Source organism: Mirounga leonina, unplaced genomic scaffold (genome assembly GCF_011800145.1).
Source record: "Mirounga leonina isolate KUSES-001 unplaced genomic scaffold, KU_Mleo_1.0 Mir_173, whole genome shotgun sequence".
Lineage (NCBI taxonomy): Eukaryota > Metazoa > Chordata > Mammalia > Carnivora > Phocidae > Mirounga > Mirounga leonina.
In genome coordinates, this window is record NW_023270447.1 from 76,947,048 (window position 1) to 76,970,741 (window position 23,694).

The window sequence follows — 23,694 nt, forward strand, 5'->3', positions numbered from 1 at the left end:
TTTTGGCATATCCCTGACGGTCTTGTCCCTGCCTCTGCCCGATGCCTGCCCAGGCTCCTGCATGGAGCCATTGACTCTGAGCTTTGAGAGAACTCTAAATGGCCATCACTACTAATCCCAATTCCAGTGCTTGAGTCGTGCTCTACTACCTGAAGTCCTTGAATACTTCAAGTGGTGGGGAGCTCACTCTCTGCAAGGGTCGCTTACTCTTCCTTGGGAACTTCTTTCTCTGAGCTGAAATTTTTTTCTGTCTCCCTGAATTCTACCTCTCAGGCCTAGGAATCCTCCTGTGGTCCAACTTGTACAATCTATGTTCTCTTCAGTAGGCTAGCCTGTGGAGTATTTGTGGTTGGGGCACGGCTGTCAACCCTATTGTTTTGGCACAGGTCTCTACCTGCCCCATCCCTGTTTGAGGGATGGTGAGGGGATATGGTAGAGGTGCTTGAGTTGGGGTTCAGATTCAGAGGCAGAGCCAGTCCCCGGATCAGAGAAGCCATGTCGGGCGCCTGGGTGGCTCAGTCGGGGTTCAGATTCAGAGGCAGAGCCAGTCCCCGGATCAAAGAAGCCATGTCGGGCGCCTGGGTGGCTCAGTCGGTTAAGCGTGTGCCTTCGGCTCAGGTCATGATCCCAGGATCCTGGGATCGAGCCCCGCATCGGGCTCCCTGCTCGGCGGGGAGTTTGCTTCTCCCTCTCCCTCTGCTCTCTCCCCCCTGCTTGTGTGCACTCTTTCTCTCTCTCTCTCTCTCATGCTCTCTCTCAAATAAATAAAATCTTAAAAACAAAACAAAACCAAAAAAAACAAAGAAGCCATGTCCCTGAACGTCTGTGGGGCAGCTTGGTGGTAGGGAAAGAACATTAGCCCTGGATGTGGCCAGACCTGGGTTTCAGTTACAGTCCTGCCACTCTTCGGCATTATGCGACCTGACCGTCCCTGGACACGTTCCTTCCCCTGGCACCTTCATCTCTAAAATGCCAGAGGGGATGCCTACCTCAGAGGCTGGCTGGAAGGGTGACAAGTACCATGGCTCACGCAGCCCAGGTGTTCACATGTACCATCTTGTCTGCCCAGTGGCCCCTTGGCACCTGTCATTCACGCCTCTTGCTAAGCTGGATCCTTGCAGGGTGGAGAGAGGATCTTTAATTAGCTCCAGGAAGGTTGAGAAATTCCTAGCCAAGTTCAGTTTAGTTTTGGAATAGGTAACATTATTAGCTGTCAAATAATAATAGTGCTCTAAGCACTTTACCTAGGTGAAGTCATTTCATCTCCCCAGCAACCCTTTGTAGTAGAGACTATTATCATCCTCATTTCAGGAATGGGGACATTGAGGCACAGAGAAGTCACACAGCAAGTACCTAAGGGAGCTGGATTCAAAACCAGGTAGTTTGGGGCCAGCCCCGTACATTTGGCTGTGATGATTTATTGCATCTCAAGGGTAGAATTAGCCAGTGATCCCCAAACTTTAGCATATATCAGAGTCACCTGGAGGGCTTGTTAAACCAAATTGCTGGGCCCCACCCCTGGATTTCCTGATTCAGCTGAAGAATTGCATTTCTAACAAGGTCCCAGGTGATGCTGATGCTGCTGGTTCAGAGACCCCACTTTGAGGATTAAATAGACCCACCTGAATCCAGAGACTATTTTTTTCACCTATCCAGTCTCAGGCATGGGGAATGAGGGCTGATCTCAGAGAGAGGCAGAAAGCAAACCACAGCAAGATTTTCATACTCATATTTTCCAAATCCTTCAAGCCTTGGCACGTGCTGCCATGACTGGGATCTCACGCAAGCTTCACCAGTAACTCTGAGGGTAACTGGAGAATGGATTTTCTCCCCACATTCTATTATTATTATTATTATTATTATTATTAAGGATTTTATTTATTTTTTGACAGAGAGAGAGACAGCGAGAGAGGGAACACAAGCAGGGGGAGTGGGAGAGGGAGAAGCAGACTTCCCGCTGAGCAGGGAGCCCGATGTGGGGCTCGATCCCAGGACCTTGGGACCATGACCTGAGCTGAAGGCAGATGCTTAACAACTGAGCCACCCAGGCGCCCCCCCACATTCTATTATTTTCCTCCTATTTTAAAGAAGAGGAGATTTGGAGAACTGCTGCGCTAATATCGCCCAAGGAGGTAGTTTTGGGGAGACTGGGGCTAGAATCTCAGCTGTGACTCCTCGTGCTATGGTAGCATCATCACAGTTCTGGAAACCACGGTGCCTTTCCCCGGATACCTTCCCATCCCCAGACTATGATCTGCATTTTCTCCTTAAAACTATATTTCTTCAGCTTAAGTCTTTGCTGCATTATATCATAGAGGGTAGATAGATACCATCAGTCATTTATACCCCAGTGTGAATGTTCAGATATTTTCTTGAGAAAAGGGTGATTAGAATTCTCCCCTCCTTGTGCCACTTTGGGCACTTCCGTGTTTGTATGTCTGGGAGCCTCTTGAAGGAAGGGGTCATGCCTGGCTAAAATAGGCACAAGTAGATCCTTGTTGGAATGAACGAATGAATGCATGCATGAATGAATGAATGAAGGAAGGAAGGAACGTACGGACCATGTTCCTCTCCTTTCCCATTCTTCCCAGAGCAAGCCTCCCTCCTCTGGCAGTCCTACCGTTTATACCACGCACTCCGCACACCACCTCACGGAGCAGTCTTAGTCTCTTTCCTGCCTGTCCCACGCCCACGGTCAGGCATCAGAGCTTACAGCTTTCCCTGTTCCCCCTAAGCAGACGCGGTCCCGCTTCCCCTGGGCTCGCGGCTGCCTTGTTCACCCTCCATTATAGCCCAAATCACATTGCAGGGATCTGTTGACTTGGCTCTTTCTCCTCTTAGATAGTGATATCACTGGAGGGCTGAGACTGGCTTTTAGACAGAGTGCAAATGCATAGCACGCACTCAATAACTAGTTGAATGAATGAATGAATGAATGAATGAATGAATGAATAGCTGTGTGAACTTTGGTAGGGGCAGGAATGGTATCTTGCCAGGAAGCCATTTCCTGATATATGTCTGACAAGGGCATCGAGCGATAGTTTGTTGGTCATTGGGTGACTTGTCTGCCTGTACCAGCCAGAGCTAGCTTCAGTCACAAGTAAGTGTACCCAGCATCACGTGGCTCGTAGAAGATAGACGTTTATTTCTCTTCCATATAAAAGAAGTCTGCAGATAAGTGGTCCAGGGCTGATAGGGTGGCTCCCCAGTCACCAGGGACAAGGCTACTACTTTGTTGCTCCACCATCCACAATATGTACCTTCTACCTCATGGTCCAAGATGGCTGCCTGAGCTCTAGACATCACAAATGCATTCTAGCCAGGAGAAAGGTATGACAGAGGGTACCCTTTCCTTTCTTCCTTTTCTTTTTCCCCCTTTATTTATTTATTTTTTATTTTTTATTTTTTGGAGAAAGAGGGAGAGAGAGAGAGCGTGCGGGTTGAAGGGAGGAGTGGTGGGAGAGGGATAGAATATCAAGCAGGCTCCACACTCAGCATGGAACCCGACATGGGACTCGATCTCACGACCCTGAGATCATGAAATGAGCAGAAATCAAGTCGGTCGCTTAACAGACTGGGCTGCCCAGGCGCCCCTCCCCTTTGTTTAAAAAAACATATTTTAGAGCACTGTTAGGTGCACAACAAAATTGAGTAGAAAGTACAGAGAGGGGCGTCTGGGTGGCTCAGTCAGTTAAGCGTCTGCCTTCTGCTCAGGTCATGATCCCAGGGTCCTGGGATCGAGCCCCATGTGGGGCTCCCTGCTCTGCGGGAAGTCTGCTTCTCCCTCTCCCTCCCCCTCCCTCATGCGCTCGCTCTCTCTCAAGTAAATAAAATCTTAAAAAAAAAAAAGTACAGAGTTCCCACATACCTCCTACTCCACAAACAACCTCTCTCATTATCACTGTCCCACATCAGAGTGGTACATTTGTTAGAATCAGTGAACCTACACTGACACGTCCATATCACCCCAGATCCACAGTTACGTTAGGGTTCAATCTTGGTGTTGTACATTTTATGAGTTTTGACCAGTGCATAGTGACATATGTATCCACTATCAGTATCATGCGGAATAGTTTGACGGCTCTAAAAATCCTTCGTGTTGCACCTGTTTATCCCTCCTTCTGCTGGCTACCACTAATCTTTTTATTGTGTCCATTCTTTAGCCTATTCCAGAATGTCCCATAATTGGAATCAGACAGTCTGTAACCTTTTCAGGTTGCTTCTTTCACACAGTAATATCCATTTTTTGAAAGATTTTATTTTTAAGTAACCTCTACACCCAGCATGGGGCTCGAACTCACAACCTCAAGATCAAGAGTCACATGTTCCACCAACTGAGCCAACACGGTGCCCCTCAGAAATATACATTTAAGGTTCCTTCATGTATTTTGTGACTTGATAGCTCACTTCTTTTTAGTGCTAAATAATATTCCATTGTCTTCCAAGTTTTAGCTGTTATGAATAAAGCTGCTCTAAACATCCACGTGCACGTTTTCATGTGGGAATAGGTTTTCAGTTCATTTGGGTAAATACTGGGGAGTGCAGTTGCTGGATCATATGGTAAGAGTATGTTTAGTTTTGTAACAAACTGCCAAGCTGTCTAGCAAAGTGGCTGTACCATTTTGCATTCCCACCAGCAGCGCATGAGAGTTCCTGTTGCTCCACGTCCTCCTCAGCATTTGGTGGTGTCAGTGTTTTAGATTTTGGCCATTTTAATGGGTGTGTAGTCTCTCCCTTACTTTTTTTTTTTTAAGGCATATTCTTTTTTTTTTTTTTTAAGATTTTTTGTATTTATTTGACACAGAGAGAGAGAGAGAGTGACAGCAGGAACACAAGCAGGGGGAGTGGGAGAGGGAGAAGCAGGCTTCCCGCCAAGTAGGGAGCCCCATGCGGGGCTCGATCCCAGGACCCTGGGATCATGACCTGAGCCAAAGGCAGACGCTTAACGACTGAGCCACCCAGGCGCCCCAAAATAAAACTTCTTAAAGTAAAAAGAAATCAAATTTTAAGAAAAATTTTAAGGGGCCCCTGGGTGGCTCAGTCAGTTAAGCGTCCGACTCTTGATTTCAGCTCAGGTCATGATCTCAGGGTTGTGGGATTGAGCCCTGTGTCGGGCTCCTCACTCAGTGGAGAGTCTGCTTGAGATTCTCTCTCTCCCTCTCCCTCTGCCCCTCCCCCCCACTGTGTGTGGTCTTTCTCTCTCAAAATAAATACATAGATCTTTTTTTTTTAAGATTTTATTTATTTATTTAATTGACAGAGAGAGAGAGAGACAGCGAGAGCGGGAACACAAGCAGAGGGAGTGGGAGAGGGAGAAGCAGGCTTCCCGCCTAGCAGGGACCCTGATGCAGGGCTCGATCCCAGGACCCTGGGATCATGACCTGAGCCGAAGGCAGACGCTTAACCGACTGAGCCACCCAGGCGCCCCTCTCCTTTACTTTTAAGAATACTTCTGGAAGGGGCGCCTGGGTGGCTCAGTCCTTAAGCGTCTCCCATCGGCTCAGGTCATGATCCCAGGGTCCTGGGATCAAGCCCCACATCGGGCTCCCTGCTCGGCCAGGAGCCTGCTTCTCCCTCTCGCACTCCCCCTGCTTGTGTTCCCTCTCTAGCTGTCTCTCTCTCTGTCAAATAAATAAAATAAAATCTTTAAAAAAAAAAAAGAATACTTCTGGAAGCCAACAAATGAAATATCCATTATATGACATAGGTCAGCACTTAGTCATATGACTACATTCAGCTGCAAGGTAAACTGGGACGTGTAGCCTGTACTGTGAGTGACCGAGTGGCCATCTGAAAAGTCAGGGTTCTTATTACTAAGGAAGAAGAGAGAATGGACACTGGGAGCCAACCAGCAGTCTCTGCCACACTGCAGGGAAGAGAGATCCTCTCAAACCAGCTTACGCACGAAGGGGAATTTGTTGGGTGCATTCAGGGATGTTTCATGAAGACCCAAGGACAGGAAGTGTGGAGGAGCCTCTCAGGGTTCGGGATCTGGAGATTTGCCAGAAACCAGAGCAGCCTTTTTCTTCCGCTTTTCAGGGGCAGCATGGGTCTCATTTGCTTCTTTCTATACATCTACTTTGTTCTTTTCTCTTTGCGCATGGTGGGAAAGATGTCCCAGCTTAAGTACTTCAGATCAATTAGCCAACTTCCCAGAGCCCAATTCCAAATTTATCGAGTCACAAAATACATGAAGGAACCTTAAATGTATATTTCTGAGGGCACCTCGCTGGCTCAGTTGGTGAAGCTGTTTGGGCCAGCCTGGGTCAGGTGTCTGTCCTGGTTCAGTCAACTCTGGCTAGAACAAACAAGGTAATAAAGGACCCACCTCTAGAGGGAAGGAGGGCAGTTTTCCAAGAGTAGGTGTCATGGAGTGGGGAGACTCCCCGAAAAGTATCTAGAGCATGGACATAGACTTCTCAGGTACATGTCCCAGGACTTTGCAAAACATCCTTCATTTAGGTAAGCAATTATTGGGTATTTTCTGTATGCTAGGCACATGGATCTGCCTTCTAGGGAGCTTTCTCTTTTTAAAAAGATTTTATTTTTATTTATTTGAGAGAGAGTGCACGGGGTGGGGGGCGGGCAGAGGGAAAAAGAGAGGCAGACTCCCCACTGAGCATGGAGCCCGACACAGGGCTCGATCCCAGGACCCCAAGATCATGCATGACCTGAGCCGAAATCAAGAGTCAGAGGCTTAACTCACTGAGCCACCCAGGAGCCCCCTTTCTAGGAGTTTTCTTTTTTTTTTTTTTTAAGATTTTATTTATTTATTTGAGAGAGTGAGAGAGAGAGAGAAAGAGCACAAGAGGGGGGAGCGGGAGAGGGAGAAGCAGACTCCCTGCTGGGCAGGTAGCCCGATGCGGGACTCGATCCCGGGACTCCAGGATCATGACCTGAGCCGAAGGCAGTCGCTTAACCAACTGAGCCACCCAGGCGCCCCTTTCTAGGAGTTTTCTAGGTCTCTTTGGAATTCGTTCATATCTGTGATCTGCACTGTCTATTGGAGTGAAGTGAGAACTCCTTAAATTAATCATGTCTTAGCTTTCCCTTTCAAGTCTCAAGGTGAGGATCATGGGCTTTGGCGAATGCGTGTTTACTCGTCTGGGTCTTTGGGAACTATAGTGATGTCCTAGTTCTCCCCTTTTGTCTTTGTTTCTCTGGTAGAGTGTCTGAGTTCTTTAGCTGATTTAGATATGGCCTCCTTTCCCCCCCATCTCCCTAATTCCTTGACTTTTTTTCTTCAGCCCTGGGCTGGGCCTCCACTGTCCCCAAACCACACATCCCAAACAAGAAATTTGTACTCAGGGGGGCGCCTGGGTGGCTCAGTTGGTTGAGCGACTGCCTTCGGCTCAGGTCATGATCCTGGAGTCCCGGGATCGAGTCCCGCATCGGGCTCCCTGCTCGGCGGGGAGTCTGCTTCTCCCTCTGACCTTCCCCGCTCTCATGCTCTCTGTCTCTCATTCTCTCTCTCAAATAAATAAATAAAATCTTAAAAAAAAAAAAGAAATTTGTACTCAGGGAGGAGAATGTTAGCTTTCTAGTCCCTGTAGGAACAGGACTCAGATTTGATGGCCCCTTCTAGCAGCAGCAGCAGGTGCTGATAATGATCATATGTACTGTTCTTTGAGGACACACTCTGGGCTCAGCACCAAGCTAAGCCCTTCATGTGCATCGTCTCATACATATAATCCTCATAACAGCCCTGAGAGGGAGGCATTATTTCCGCCCATTGTACAGATAGCTAATCAGGAAGCAACTTGCTGGGGGGTCACACAGCATCTGGGCGCTGGAGCTGAGCTTCAAAACCAGACCCCTGTCCCTCCCGAGGCTTCCCACCTGCCCAAGGCTTCGGAGAACACTCCACATTGCCCCCGAGGTCTGCCCTGTGCGTGCCCTCCTGTGCGTATCCTTTCCGAATGTGTTTGCCAACTCCTGTCACGTTGAAGGTAACTCTTTGGAGATAAACTCTGATCCCTTTTTAGTCACCGGACAAAATAGGTGGGGCTGTGGCAGGGGGATGGGTATGCAGCCCTGGGCCAGGCCCTGCCCTCTCTAGGCCTCGGTCTCCTCATCGGTGGCTCTCTCAGCCTTTCTCAGCCCTAACGTTCTATAATTTCCACCTTCACTAAGCATTCGTAAGGGGTCCGTGAGGTTGGAGCTTCTGCACCCACTGAAAGAGGAGATTTTGATCCCCGGCTGAGCCCCGCCCCCCCGGGCCCGTGAGGCCTGCTTCTCCCCATCACATCTCCTGGCCTCCTGCACCACCTGCTGTCTGTTCTGCAATCCACAAAGGTTGCTTGATGCTGCCCCCCCAATTCTTTCCAGTCGGGGTTGAGTGTGGCCCCTTCGGCTTATTGAGCCCCGGGTTTGATGAACAAGCATTCTTCCATCTGTCTTTGAGAATACAGAGATGTCCGCATTCTCTCTGGTCTTTTGCTAAGCACTTTTGTATATATTTGTCAGATCACTACTTCTCTCTTCACCTCTAGGGGCCCATAGTATCATCTCTATTTTGCAAATAAGGGACCCAAGGCTCAGAGAAGTTAACAGATCTGTCTAGATCGACACACTAGGTAGTACGAGAGTCAGGCTTCAAACCCAGGTCTGGCATTCCCCACTACACCACATGCCTCGGAATCGCTACATTTACTTGGCCTGCATTGGAGTTGGGGAGAAAAGTCTGTAGGTCTTCCTGGAATGGTATGACTGATCTATGGTGTCCTATGTGGTCTGGGTGGAAGAAGGTGGTCTGTTCATGTTTGGGGGTGGCTAGGGGACCCCAGGGAAGAAACTTTATATGTGTGTCTGAAGGGTGGGGTCATGGATGGATTTAGGCACCCCTCCCAGCTGAGCATCCCTGAACTCTGTCTGCATTTGCTTCCAGATCCTGGAAGGAGACCAGGCCATCTTGCAGAGAATAAAGAAGGCTGTGCGGGCGATCCACAGCTCCGGCCTTGGTGAGTGAGCCTGCTTGATGCCCAGCCTGGCCATGCAGCCCCTTCCCCAGCCCCAGCGAGGAACTGACTCTGCCTTTCCCTACCTCCACAGGCCACGTGGAGAATGAGGAGCAGTACCGAGAGGCTATAGAGTCCTTAGGCAACAGTCACTTGTCCCAAAACAGTCATGAGCTGTCCACTGGCTTCCTGAACTTGGCCGTGTTCACCCGCGAGGTGGCTGCACTTTTCAAGAACCTGGTGAGGCCCTGTTCCTTTCTCAGCCAGCCCTTAGCCTAGGCTTGGGGTAAATCAAGTGGGCTTAAGAACCTGACTGTCCGGGGTTGCCCTGGACCTCTAGTCTCCCTTGACCTTGACCAACGACCCAGATCCCTTTCCAGTTCTGACCTCCCATTTGCATTCTTCTTCTCTGACTCCCCACCCCACATCTTCTCTCTCCTGCTCTCCCTCCATCTCTGCCCTCCTCTTTCTCTTCATTGGTGAGTACCCAGCAGCAGAGGGAGGCTCACAGAGGGGAAGAGCCCCACAAAGAGAGGGCTCCCTGGAGGGAGTTTGGGAGAAGGGAGGCAGACTCTGGGGTTCCTGTCTTTGTGCCACCACCTCCCCTGAACCCTCCTGGTCCTCTGCTTTCCCAGCTGCATCTGCCGTGTCCTCAAAGCCTGGAACCTACCTCCCCTCAGCAAGCATCTTAGCTCCTGCACCTGCCCAGTGTCCTCAGGTTCTTGCCTGAGGTTTTTTCCTGAGATACGAGCTCTTCCCACAAACGGGCACAGTTCTCGGTACCTCACGTGGGTTAACCCATTGAATCCTGGAGCACAGCTCTGTGGGTTTGGTTTTACTATTGTCCCCACTTTACGGGCTAGGAAACTAGGGCATGAGGTCAAGCAACTTGCCCGAGCTCATATCACCGGATTTGAACCCAGGGTGTCTATCTCCAGCATCTGAACACAAGCCTGGCTGTAGCCCCTCGGGAAAGCCCAGCTCTCTCCAGGCTCCGTGGCTTGTGGACTGGCTTTCATGGCTCCAGTCCCTCCCTTGCCCAGTCCCTGGCTGCATCACCTCTGCCAGGTAGTTTGCTTGGTGGTTGAGCACCCGGACCTTGGACTTAGACTCAGACCTTGAATCCCTGCTCTGCTGCTCTCTAGGTGTGTGATTCTGGGCAAGTCACTCAGTCTGCCTGGGCCCCATCTCTAAAAGTGGGCTAATTATGTTACCCACCTCACAGAGCTGTAATGAGGCTTACACAAGTTAAGTGCCTAGTCCAGAGTAAGCACTCAGGAAGTGTTTGCTACTATTGGGTCTGTCATTATTATATCTCTTTGCATAGCACGGCCTCTCGCACTGTCCTCTGTGTAGGTCTTTAGTGTTTGAGTTCAACTGAATTAGTGATTGCTTTTGTCTTTATCTCTCCTCCCCCTGTAACGGTCAAACTAGGGTTTGCTGAGGGGCTCCTCTGTTCTGGGCATTGTACTGGGGGCTGGTGACACAGGAAAGAGTCAGGCTGTGCCTTAGAGAGCCACAGTCTAGTGGGGGAGGCAGGAACTGAGATGTGGGACGACACCAAGCTTGACCAGCAGTGTGGCACAAACTCAAGAACCCAGCAAGTTGGGTCAGAGGCCTGGTGCTGCCAAAGTTCAGAAAAGGGAGCGTCATGGGGCGCCTGGGTGGCTCAGTCCGTTGAATGTCTGACTTCGGCTCAGGTCGTGATCTCGGAGTTCTGGGATCGAGCCCCAAGTCAGGTTCCACGCTCAGCGGGGGAGTTGCTTGTCCCTCTGCCCCTCCCCCACACTTGTGCGCATGCTCTCTCTCTCTCAAATAAATAAATCTTAAAAAAAAAAAAATAACAAGGGAAGATCAGCACAGGCCATGGGTAGAAGCAGTCAGGAAGGCTTCCTAGAGTAGGGGAGACCCAAGCTGTACCTTGAAAGGTGAGCTGAAATATCAGACAGGCAGTTGGGGCTGCCAAATGATAGAGACTCAATTCAAAATAGGATTTTTTTTTTTCCAAACTAAGATTTTTTAAACAAGGAATGCATTGGCCCTTGTAATGGGAATCCAGGTATGCAACTGGCTTTAGGCTTCTTCTCTTTCTCGTAGATAGTTTCTCTCTGTGTCTGCTCGGTGGGCAAGATGGCCCAGCAGACCCAGATTCACAATATTGCCAGAAGAAAGTCTTTCTCCCATGACTTTGGCAGAAAGTTCCAGGAGGGATCCTGATTGGCTGGCTTGAATCATGTGCCTGATCCAATCACTACAACCCAAGGATGGGGTACTCTGATCAGCTCTGACTCCTGTGTTTACCCCATACTACCACAGAAGGGTTCCCCACATGATAGGGGGAGACAAGGAGCTAGCCGGATACAAATGACAGATGGGCACTTCAGAGTCGGGGTCTGAGGGGACAGGTGAGGGTGCTCGAGGCAAAGGGCCAGAGATGGGACTGACCGTGGATGTTCCTAGAGCTCGGAGGTGATGAGGCCAGTTAGTCCGGGTGGGGGTAACAGCTCTTATGGAAGACCGACTCCGCCACCCCTGCTACCCTCCACCCTCACCTCTCTTCCCCCCCCACCTCCTCTCCCCCCAGTGCCATCCGTTGCCTCCCAATGCTGTGTCCTAGCCCCTTGGGGCTGGACGTATGGTTACCCAGGGTGGGGTATGGGGGTCTCTGCTCTTTCCAGGTTCAAAACCTGAACAACATTGTCTCATTCCCTCTGGACAGTCTATTGAAGGGGCAACTGAGGGATGGACGACAGGTGAGTTCCCATTTGGGGAGTGGGGGTGCCCAAAGGTGGTGGGAGGGAACGAGAGAGCGGTGGGCAGGAGACCAGAGGGGAGGCAGGGCTGGGCTGAAGCCGGAGGTCAGGTGAGGCTGTCACAGTGGGAGTGCTGACTCCATATTAGGGACCCACAGTAGGAGTGCTGACTCCATATTAGGGACCCTTCCTCAGGATAGGAAGACCTGGCTCTGGGGTCAGCCTAGGATGGCTGACCTACTATCTGCCTGGGCCCTATGTGAGATAGCTCAGGCTGCACTTACAGCAGCCCCACGAGGTGGGCTCTGTGGGCACTGTCATCCCTGTTCTGCAGGGGAGGAAACCTGAGGCTCAGGAAGTTTGGGAACCTGCTTACAGTTCATACAGCTGGTTGGTGGAGGAGCCAGGGTGGGATCTGGGGCTCCTAACTCCCAGGCTTGGCTCCTCACTGCACCTGGCAGCTCCGGTCTCTAGGCAGAGCAGAACTCAAAGAAAGTGACAGAATAATCTCCCTGAGAAATCTGCCGCAGAAGGCCCAGGGGAGAAGCTGTCCTACCCCCAGAGGCTTCCCTCTTGCCTGAGGCTGGTCACCAGCCTGGGAACCACCCAAACCAGCCATGCAGCTTCCCCCCCCCCCCCCCGGCTGACTGGGGCATCTCTGAAGGGTGTGACCAGTCCCGCCTGATGAGGCTTCGGCAAACTAGGCCAAGGATCAGCCAGGTCTCACTGGGGCTTGCTGTGTGGCCTTAGGTAGACTTCTCAGCCTCTCTGTGCATATGTCCCTCTACCTGTACTCTTCCTGTTGAGAGCATGATCTAGTACCACGCAGGAGGAAGGGGTGGGATAAAGTTAGGGGAGGAGTCTGACCTTCATCTTCGCATCCTCATCCTTATGGCGATCTCCATCTTCTGAGGGAGAGGACTTAGGGCAGACCCCAAAAATCTTCCCACACCTCGGGCCAAGGCCCACCAAACCCAGCTGATTCTTAGCAACTATGGGAGGAGGTTAGGTGGGTGAAGGGTCTCAGCCCTGAGAGCGGGGCCAGTTGGGTCTATTGGGGGGGTGAGGTTTACAGTAAGTGCTCTGGGGGTGTAGGGGTTAGTTGGAGTATGGCTCTGAGCAGCATGGGTGAGCATGAAAGTGCAAGGTCACCTTAAAGGTAGCAAAGTGGACTGTGGATTCCAGACCCCAAGCTCCCCTTTGGGCAAATTGTTCTTTTTAAACCACAGGATTCCAAAAAGCAGCTGGAGAAGGCGTGGAAGGACTATGAAGCCAAATTGTAAGTGGCTGCGGTCAGGGTGGTTTCCCCAGGGCAGTAATGCTGGTCTTGCAGCAGGAGGCTAGACACTGGGGAGAACTTCAGTGCTGCCCGAACATGTCACCCCAAAGCGCACAGCATCTCACTCTCTAGAGGCATTTTACGGGGGGTGATTTATGCCCAGGCCTGATGGAAGTCTGAGGGCTGGACTGCGAGACCACCAAAGGGAAGCAATTGGGAAGGGACCTCAAGATGTTGCTCTCAGAGGCCCATCTGCTCTGTGGTTCCAGACGTGGTCAGCTACCATTTACTGAACACCTCTGCATGTCAGCGCCTTAATCCTCGTGACCACCCAGACCTGTGCGGGAGGGGTTAGCGTCCCGATTGTCAGAGAAGGAATTGGAGGTTCAGATGAGTTAAGTCACTTGCGCAAGGCCACACAGCTAGGTGGAGGTAGAACTGGGATTCATGTTCCCTGATCCTCTTTCTGCAACACCAGGTGGTATCTCTCAACATTTTGGTGGACATAGAGGAGGGAAGGAGTCAGTGTCCTACCCGGGCCTCTTGGGTTCACCACACGATACTTGGGACCTCTCACCAGCTACAGGGACATCACAGGGACAGAAGGAGCCAATTCCCCCAGAGCAGAGACTCCTCAGGCTCTGTCTGCAGGACTCTTCCAGGGCTCGGCCAGGCTCACCATACCTCAGAGCACCGTTGACTGTTTATAAAATTTTGTTTTCGCTTGCATTTTGCGAAAGCAATATCTGTCCATTGTGAATAACTTAGAAAATAAGGAGAAGCAAAAGAAGAAAAAAATTTTAATTATCCGTAGGAGAGGATTAGGGCCATGTGGGGACTAGCCACTACTTCTCTGTTGTTTATTTATTTATTTTTTTTAGATTTTATGTATTTATTTGACAGAGAGAGACACAGTGAGAGCAGGATCACAAGCAGGGGGAGAGGGAGAGGGAGAAACAGGCTTCCCGCGGAGCAGGGAGCCTGACGCGGGGCTCGATCCCAGGACCCTGGGATCATGACCTGAGCCGAAGGCAGACGCTTAACGACTGAGCCACCCAGGCGCCCCTGTTGTTTGAGTATTTTTACATAGTATGGGCAGACCCTGTTGTTTTATCGCTTAAAAACAAGGGGGGAGGGGAAGCCACCGAAACCAAGAGGAAAATTCTTAATTTCCAAGCCTCAGGTAGTAACATCTTTGTAGTCATTTTTCTTTTTAAAGATTTTATTTATTTACTTGACAGAGAGAGAGTGAGAACACAAGTAGGGGGAGCAGCAGAGGGAGAGGGAGAAGCTGGCTCCCCGCTGAGCAGGGAGCCAGACCCGGGGCTCGATCCCAGGACCCTAGGATCACGACCTGGGCCGAGTGCAGACGCTTAACTGACTGAGCCACCCAGGCGCCCCTTTCTAGTCGTTTTTCTATATATAAAGAAATATTTTTGCAAAACTGAAAACATAATAATCATACTGGGTTTTTTTGTTTGGTTTGGTTTTTTTACTTAAAAATACATCGTGACCATCTTTCCACATCGTTACACGTTCTTATACAATGTCACTTAAAAGGGTGCAAACAGGGGCGCCTGGGTGGCTCAGTTGGTTAAGCGACTGCCTTCGGCTCAGGTCATGATCCTGGAGTCCCTGGATCGAGTCCCGCATTGGGCTCTCTGCTCAGCAGGGAGTCTGCTTCTCCCTCTGACCCTCTTCCCTCTCATGCTCTCTGTCTCTCATTCTCTCTGTCTCAAATAAATAAATAAAATCTTTAAAAAAAAAAGGGTGCAAACATATGCATGATCCATAACGTATTTCGTCTCCCCTGTCCTTGGGGAAGCATCCTTGGAACTAAATCTTTGCACCCACCCATAATTATTACTTGTGTAGGATCCATTCTAAGAAGTAGATACTGGAGCTTTATTGTTCCTTCAGCCCCAGGGCCATGGGGATGTCCGAAGGCTGAAGGAAGGCCGGGACTCCCCCCGCATGCCAGCAGCATCCCCATCTACACTACAGTTGTGCAGGTAGACCCTGGGGTGAAGGGCATAGGAGAGGCCCAGGGAAGGGCACACACACACACGCAGGCAGTCCTTGTCTTTGGGACTTGATGTGGGGTCACCACATGGCCTGCATCTTCCCGAGTTACCTTAACCAAGCCCTCAGCCTCGCAGGACACTGTCTATCAAATGGAAAGAATAACTCCCCCCTGCTCCCCCCAGCCAACCTCCTCCAGGCAGTTCTGCTTTTACCAGAGTCCCATCGTGATCTTGCCTGTAAGGTTTTGTTTCAAGAAGAGACTCTGTAATTGATGGGGAGAGGGGCTCGGTGAAGGTTCTCCAGTGAGTTATCAACAGGGCCTGGACTAGAACCCAGGGCTTCTGAGTCCGGTGCTCTCTCTCCGAGTCCGTGCTCCAGGGACTCCTGGCCCCTGCCATGCACGTCACCCAGGCTGAGCTACATGTCCTGACACAGGGGTCTGTGGAACGTGCCTTTTGGTGAGGGCTTCAGGTATAGCTAGATATTGGCGAGCCCTGAGCTACTGTGCATTTCCACCTCCTTCTTCCCACACCAGTGTGGGCAGCAGCTGGAAGGACCCCGAATAGCATCCGACTGCAGGGGCCTGGTTTTTCCAGGCTGTTCCATATGCAGGTCTGTTTCCTCATCTGAAACATGGGGCCGGCCGACACCTCGCAGGGTTGATGTGGAAATGCAAGAAGCACGGTGCCTATAAAGCGTCTAGCACTGCAGTTCACCAAGTCTTTATTGGCCATCTTTCTGAGCCAGAACCGAGACCAGAATAGCACAGCAAGGGGCCAAGAGGCAGGAGCTCAGGCCTCAGCTCCTAGCATTCCCCCTGACCAGCTCGGGATCTGGGACAGTCCTGTCCCTTCTCTGGGGCTCGGCTTCATCTTGTGTAAAACGATCCCTGACTGTGACCTTTCAGAAAAGACACTATGGAGGGATGGGTGAAATAGGTGCTGGGGATTAAGTACACTTACAGGGCACCTGGGTGGCTCAGTCGGTTAAGCGACCGGCTCTTGGTTTCGGCTCCGTCATGATCTCAGGGTCGTGGGATGGAGCCCTGCGTGGGGCTCCGCACTCAGCCAGGGGTCTGCTTGAGATTCTCGGTCCCTCTCCCTGTGCCCCCCCCCCCCAGATAAATAAACCACTTACTGTGACAAGCACTGAGCAATGTATAGAATTGTTGAATCACTATACTGTACACCTGAAACTAATATAACGCCGTATGTTAACTATGCTGGAATTAAAATTTAAAAATTAAATAAATACATTTTGAAAAAAAAGAGGAAAAAAAAAAAAGACACTGTGCCTGTCACGAGCTGGGGGGGCCAGGCAGGGCAGGAGGGATGGAGCAAATCTGAGGCACTGTGTTGGTTACCAGTGCCGTCCCCAAGGCTCTAGCGTCAGACGGACCTGGATTCAAATCCTAGCTCTAGCACTTAAGAGCCGAGCGATTTGTGACTTGTCTCAGCCTCAGGCTCCTCAACTGTAAAATGGGGTAATGATTCCTGCCCCATGGGGTTATCACTTTAGTATGTGAAGGGTCTAGCAGAGCACCCGGCATAATATTAGTGCTTAAAAATAATAATTAGTAATAATAGCAGCTGATACTTAATACTTACTTAAGAGCTTCCTCTGTCTGAGGAACTGTGATAAGCTCTTTAGATCTATTATCAGATTGACTCCCCTTGGCAGGGAAAGGGGCTGTTATTATCCCCAACTTATAGGTAAGAAGTAAGGGAAAAAAACACCACCACAATCCCTGCCTTAGTGGATCCCACTGGTTTGTAAGCGAGAAGAGAGGTGGGTTGATAAGTGACGAAAATACAAACTGATGGTGCCACGGGGACAGTATGAGCACCGGGGTGGCAGGAGAGACAGGTGGTTTTGTTTGGGTGGAGGGGAGGGCGGTGGGAGGAGGCATCACAGGAGAGGCTGTTCAAGGTGTCAGGTTGGCAGGTGCATGATTAGTTTTGATTCCTTTCCTCTCCCACCATCCTCCTCACTGACCCCCTCACTCCCCGTCTGAATACTAGACTGTCCCCGAAATCCCCTTCTCCGTTTCTCTCCGTCTCCTCAGTAACTAGCATTTCCCTGCTTTTCACTCCCTATTCATTTTACTCCTCTTGCGGCAACTCCATTCAAAGGAAATAAAATATTTCCAACAGTTGAAATGTTTATTAACCACTGGTGAACCTTTGAGGACATTGAGGGAATAGGAGTTTTGCTCTTTTCTGGCCAGGGTGTGAGAGAATAAAAAGCACTCCCCAGCTAGTAGTTTGAGGTGGCAGATCATCTCAGATGACTAGGTCAGCCTTGGTAGGGTAAATCTCTGTAGGTTACCTTAGCTGAGACTGAGGGACAAAGCTATGGTAATCCACGAAGCCATCTATAGTACTTTACGGCTTGTCTTCATCCTGAGCTAACTAGCTTCTGTCCTTTAATCTCCATTAGAGCCTGCACACGCACACCCCCCCAAAATTAAATAAATAAATAAGGAAGCACCCTATGCTAAAAAAAAAAAAAAAGCATTATCCAGGGGCACTTGGGTGGCTCAGTCAGTTGAGCATCTGCCTTCGGCTTGGGTCGTGATCCCAGGGTGCTGGATCGAGCCCCAAGTTGGGCTCCCTGCTCGGTGGGGAGCCTGCTTCTCCCTCTCCCTCTGCCACTCCCCCCTGCTTGTGTTTGCTTGCTCTCTCTCGAATGAATAAATAGAATCTAAATAAAGGAATCACCAGTGGTTATTACCATAACCATCGATATCATTAGCATCATCATAATCCTGCTATTTATTGAGGGCTTACCATATGCCAGGGACCATACCATGCATTATACCATCTGAGAACAAGACGGTATTTGTCTCATTTTTGAAATGGAGGAACTGAAGCTTAGAAAGATTTATAAAGGTTAAGTGAGAGAGCTGCCATTCAAATCCAGACTATGAGTTTCTAGCCACTGTACCGTATTATGCTTGCTTTTTGTCCGTTTACTCTGGAGCAGATGCCGCTCAATGTTAGTACATATAGAGCTTCCTCATCCTTTGTAACAGTTGCATAGTATTCCTTAAGCTAGCCGCAGCGTAATTTATTTAACTACTACCTACTGATAGACATTTAGCTTATTTTTCATTTTTCACTATTGGAAGATGTGGTAGCAAGGTCTATGGGAGATTCCCCTGCGCCCCCCCCCCCAGCCCCTCTGCCCGCTCTGTCTCCCGCCCTCCTTAGCAAGCGGCCCAGCCATCACCTCTCTCTGCTGCTCATCTTCAGATACCCCAAAAAGCATCTGTCATGACCCAGGCCCGGGTCATAGGGTCAGTCCCCACCCTTACTCCACTGCCCTGCTGCAGATCCCTCTCGGGATATCATAAAGCCTTAGGGAAATGTAAAAGAGCCACTCCTAAGAAATTTTTTCTAGAACACCTACAGAACTGCACTCTAGAGCAGTGATTGTCAGGCAGGAGTGATTTTGCACCCCCACCGTCACCCCTGGGAGACATGTCTGGCTGTCACAACTCTGAGATGTACAGGCACCTCGTGGGTTGAGGCCGGGGATGCTGCTAAACATCCCACGTCCACAGAACAGCCCCCACGTCAAAGAATCATCTGGACAAAGTATCTGTAGTTCCATGGTTGAGAAGCTGCGCGATGGGTCTCCAGGGACAGATTCTGCATATAAACACTGTCCTGGAGGCCTGATCTCAGTGAGGCCTGGAGCTTTCAAGCCAGAATGAACTCTGCCTAGGCCATTGCTTCCCCAGTTTGCAGATGGAAAAACTAAGGCCTAGGGGGTCCTGTGATAATAATAGCTGTAGGGTCTTCTGTGTGCTAAATTTTACATCCTCTGTCTCATCTGGGTACAGATAAGGATCCCCATCTGGCAGATGAGGAGACTGAGGCTTGGAGAGGGGAAGTGATGCTTGTAACGTATCCCACGCTGTCTTCTTTGCTCAGGCCTGGCACCTACTTGAAAGCAAAACTGATAAGCAAGACATCTCCTCGACAGAGGAGCTGTGGTTACATGTGCCCAGCCCCAGATGTGGAAACACTCTCCTGCTGAGAGTGGGTGGTCTCCTGGGCGTGGGATTTCCAGGAAATCATTTGCACACAGATCCACCCGTCCCCCAAAGAGGGAAAACAGACAACCCTTGAGATCTGTGGGGGCAAGGCCCAGGTTACACTTAGCTGCAAGCATGGGAGGCACTGTCCTCACTTACAAAGAAAAGAACAAGGGTTTTCTAAGCTTTAAGTGGGAAGCTCCGTGGCTCAGAAGTATGAAGGCACTTGATCCTTTAAGCCACGTGGTCCCAAATCCCTTCCAGCAAAATCGTACTGGTCACCCCAAACCCCACCTGGCCCTAATCTAAGCCCACCTCTTCCCTGCATAAAAACCTTCCACTCCTTCCCATTGCTCTTGGGAACCCTGGCATGATCTGAATTAGGCCCTGCGTGATCTGGCCCCTCTGTACCTCACCGGAAACCACTTCCTCTCCACCTCCGCTCCTGAGCCCCTGAGCCCCGATGCCTCCTGCCTCCAGCAGTCACGTGGTCTGCTGCTCCTAGCTGCCTCCAGGCAGCTTCTCAGACTTCAGATCTCACCTCGAACAGTACTTCCTGAGCAGCCCGACAAGGTCGGATCCCCCTTTTAGCCTTCCATGGCTCTCTTCATGGCTGTGATGTGATCCACGTCGTTGTCCCCCACCAGCCTGGGGATTCCCGAATCCACCTTGTTCACCGTTGTACCCCAGCCCTGCCACGCAACGGGCACACAGGAGGCCCCTCTCTCGTGTGCTTGTGGCAGAGAGGAGCGTGGAGAGGCGGTGGGACGCGTAAGGGGCTCTAGCGAGAGTTGCTAAGGCCTCTCTTTCCTTGGGGCCTAGGGCCAGGCTGGAGAAGGAGAGAGACCGGGCCAGGGTGACAGGAGGGAGCCCTGGGGAGGTGGCCCAGGACACCCAGAGAGAGCGGCGCGTCTTCCAGCTGCACATGTGTGAGGTAAGGGTGCTGCCGGGGTGAGGATGGGGTGGGATGTGTCTTCCTGTCTTTGTCTTCTGAACCTCCAGGGGGGCCCAGTCACAGATTCTGGCCAAGAGAGATATCACTGAAGTTCAGTGATGGCCAAGAAGATTAGCCCGGGATGGGGACGGCAGCCCCTTGCCCCCAGGATTCAGCTTCTGCTCACGATGCATGCTTGGCCCTGCTCCTTCCCCAGTATCTGCTGAGAGCCGGGGAGAGCCAGATGAAGCAGGGTCCTGATTTCCTGCAGAGCCTCATCAAGTTCTTCCACGCGCAGCACAAGTAGGTTTCTCCCCTGTCCCCGCCCCCACCGCATGAGCCGTGCCCCTTAACCCTTCAGGCTACACCAAACAAGGCCCGTCCCCGGGGTCTAGCAGGCCCTCGAGGACTCTGTATCTGCCTTGTTGGTCGTGCTTTCTACGGCTCCTCTTTAGTGGGTGCTCACCGTGTATCAGCACTAAGTACTTTACACACTGGCTCCTGCTCAATCCCCAGCAACCCATTTTCTCCTCAGAAAACTGAGGCTCAGATTTACTAACATCACCCAGCTAGTAAGTGGGCTCTGGACCCAGGCAACTTGGGCTCCAGAGAGCCGGCTCCTGCCTGACAGAGAATACTGCCCCCAGCTGCCCTGTGATCCATGGAGCATCTTCTCCCACACTTCCTGCTTCCCTCTTTCTCATCTTTCTCATCCCTTGTTTGGCCTCACACCCCTTAGCTTTTTCCAAGATGGCTGGAAGGCTGCTCAGAGCCTGTCCCCCTTCATCGAGAAGCTGGCAGCCTCTGTACACGCGGTAAGTTGGGCCTCAGCCTTGGGCACACGGTCAAGCCCCTGTCTTTCCGGGCTTCTGCTCGTCTTGCTCTGGCCTGTGCGCCTGGCCCGTCCGTTGGCTGACGGTGGGGTCCGGCCCTCTGTTCCACAGCTGCGCCAAGCCCAGGAGGAGGAGCTACAGAAGCTGACCCGGCTCCGGGACTCCCTGCGAGGGACGCTGCAGCTCGAGAGCAGAGAGGTCAGCCCCTGAATCATCCCCAAAGGAACGCCTTCTCCCAAGGCCCATCGTGGAGGGAGGGAGAGGAGGAAGACCCCACTTCAAGGGTCCCTTGAGAAGTGTCCCTGAGAGAGACCCCTGCAGAATGAGGCTCTGCCCGCCCAGATGCCCTAAGGTCTCCTTTGCATGTCGGAGGAACAGGAGAATCTGAGCCGGAAGAACTCAGGAGGCGGAGGTGGCTACAGCATCCATCAGCACCAAGGCAACAAGCAGTTTGGGACAGAGAAGGTGGGCTTTCTCTACAAGAAGAGTGATGGGTAAGTGACTCAGAGAGCTTGAGTGATTTGCCCAAAGCCACATGGCCAGTAAATGACAGTTGGGGGAGCTGCCCAATGGGACCGTTCTCATCATTTAGGTAGACTCTGAGGGTTCCAGGACCTCCACCCTAGCAATGCAAAATCATCAGAATCCTAGGCACGTGAACTTCTGCTTAGAAGTCACTGGTTGTTTCTAACTTGAAAAAGAATAAAAGCAGCTGCTAGGGGGCGCCTGGGTGGCTCAGTCGTTAAGCGTCTGCCTTCAGCTCAGGTCAGGATCCCAGGGTCCTGGGATCGAGCCCCACATCGGGCTCCCTGCTCAGCGGGAAGCCTGCTTCTCCCTCTCTCACTCCCCCTGCTTGTGTTCCCTCTCTCGCTGTGTCTCTCTCTGTCAAATAAATAAATAAAATCTTTAAAAAAAAAAAAAAAGCAGCTGCTAGCACTTACTGAGCACTTATGATGCCCTAGACCATCCCCATTCCCTTACCTTTAACCTCTATAATATACTGAATATGCCTGGAAATGAAAGTGTTGACTGTGCCTTGCTCCCTGGTGTAAAAAAAATCCGTGTGTGAAATGCAAAGGCTCCATGGGATGTGTTCACGTTTCTACTTACTAATCAGTTTTTATCGGAGAAGAATAACTTTGTTATACTAATTAATATTTTCCTCTTACAGAAGTGTTAAGTAGCTTTGGATCGTGGATTTGCTAATTTTATTTTTGGGGTCTAAATATTTATCTTGCTTTATCCTTAATCATAATGCATCTGTTGTGATCAAGAGCCTGATCCTCCTCTCAGTCTAGGAGTTCCCTAAGGTTGGGAGCTGTGTCTCCTTTATCAGACGAGAAGCTCTCAGAGGGCCAGGGTCACGTGATCCCCTTCAGAATAAGGATTCCCAGAGAGTGGGGGCTATGTTTCCCCCATCAGACTGGGAGGGACCTCAGGGCAGGGCTATGTCTCCACCATCAGAAGGGAGCCCCAGAAAGTGAGGGGTGTAGGGGTCAGGGGATGGAAGAGGTGAAGAGGTGTGGCTGGAGGTCATACGGGTGGGGCCGGGGACCTGGTCCAGGACTCTGTTTTCTGATACAGGGGAATTAGGTGTGAGCCTTGGGTCAGTGTCTCTCTATCCCTCTGGGCTCTAGAATTCGAAGAGTCTGGCAGAAAAGGAAGTGTGGAGTCAAGTATGGCTGCCTGACCATCTCCCACAGCACGGTGAGGCCTGGAGGGGTGGTGGGGGGGGGGTCCTCAGGGCGGAATCGATAGGTCCTCTCTTCACTTCTGAACAAACAAGTGTCAAACCCTCCCTCCAGCCCTGGCCCCCAAACCTGGATCCAGGTTGCTGGAGACCCCCTGTGGGAAGAAGTCTGGGACTCAAAGCTCCCAACCTAATCTTGGCCCACACTCCACATCGATGAGGCACTGGGAGAGGGGAGACATGAACAGGAACAGGACTATTATGCCCATTTAACGGACTGGGAAAATGGAAGCCTGAGAGTTTGGGAGACCCGGAGAGGAACGTGTGTCCTTTCTCCCCAAATTCCCACAGATAAACCGGCCCCCAGTGAAGCTGACCCTGCTAACGTGTCAAGTGAGGCCAAACCCTGAGGAGAAAAAGTGCTTTGACCTGGTGACCCGTGAGTAGTCCCTGTCTCCTCCCCGACAACTGCCCAGGGCTTCTCTAAGAGACCTGTCAGCTCCCGGGAGGCTTCAGTTAGGGGCCTGTATCCAATCCCCCGTGTGTTTATCGGACAGCTGTCCCTGTAGGCATCAGACATCTGAGGCCCTGGACACTTTTTAGAGGCTTCAGTCCACATCCTATTAAATATTAAATTGCACCCCCATCCCACAGTAAATATCATTATTTCTGTAAAGTATATTTGAATGGATTTGGGTAATTCAGCTTTTGAAATTATTATTTCTTTTTTTAAAGATTTTTTTAAAAAAATTATTTATTTGAGAGAGAGAGCACAAGGGGGGGAGGGTCAGAGGGAGAAGCTGACTCCCCGCTGAGCAGGGAGCCTGATGTGGGACTCGATTCCTGGACTCCAGGATCATGACCTGAGCTGAAGGCAGTCGCTTAACCAACTGAGCCACCCAGGCACCCTGAAATTATCATTTCTTTAAAATTTTTACTCTTACTCTTCATCTTTTGGAGGCTTTGGTGCCAGGTTTTACGTGGGGGCAGGTGCAGGCTGAGAAAGACCTAGATCTCATCCTCAGGGAGCTCTCTCTGGCAGGGATGTGATGTGGGGACCCAGTAAGATGATGGGGAGTATCCAGAAGAGAGGTACAGATAGAGCACTGTCAAAGATAAGGGAGGGGAAGGCCTGCCCTGCTGTGGGGAATCGGGAAAGGCTGCTTGGAGGAGAGAACATT

The 23,694-nt window shown here is 50.9% G+C and overlaps 1 protein-coding gene across 1 annotated transcript in view; it reads left to right on the top strand.

Annotated features, from left to right (window-relative positions):
* ASAP3 (ArfGAP with SH3 domain, ankyrin repeat and PH domain 3) overlaps positions 1–23,694 on the top strand; it is a 49,876-nt gene that overhangs the window by 17,782 nt on the left and 8,400 nt on the right. The window contains 11 exon segments of the mRNA XM_035019526.1: positions 8,888–8,960; positions 9,052–9,197; positions 11,636–11,710; positions 12,940–12,989; positions 19,879–19,990; positions 20,208–20,293; positions 20,730–20,805; positions 20,935–21,021; positions 21,202–21,317; positions 22,461–22,530; positions 22,865–22,952. Of these exon segments, the coding sequence (XP_034875417.1) occupies positions 8,888–8,960; positions 9,052–9,197; positions 11,636–11,710; positions 12,940–12,989; positions 19,879–19,990; positions 20,208–20,293; positions 20,730–20,805; positions 20,935–21,021; positions 21,202–21,317; positions 22,461–22,530; positions 22,865–22,952 (979 nt within the window).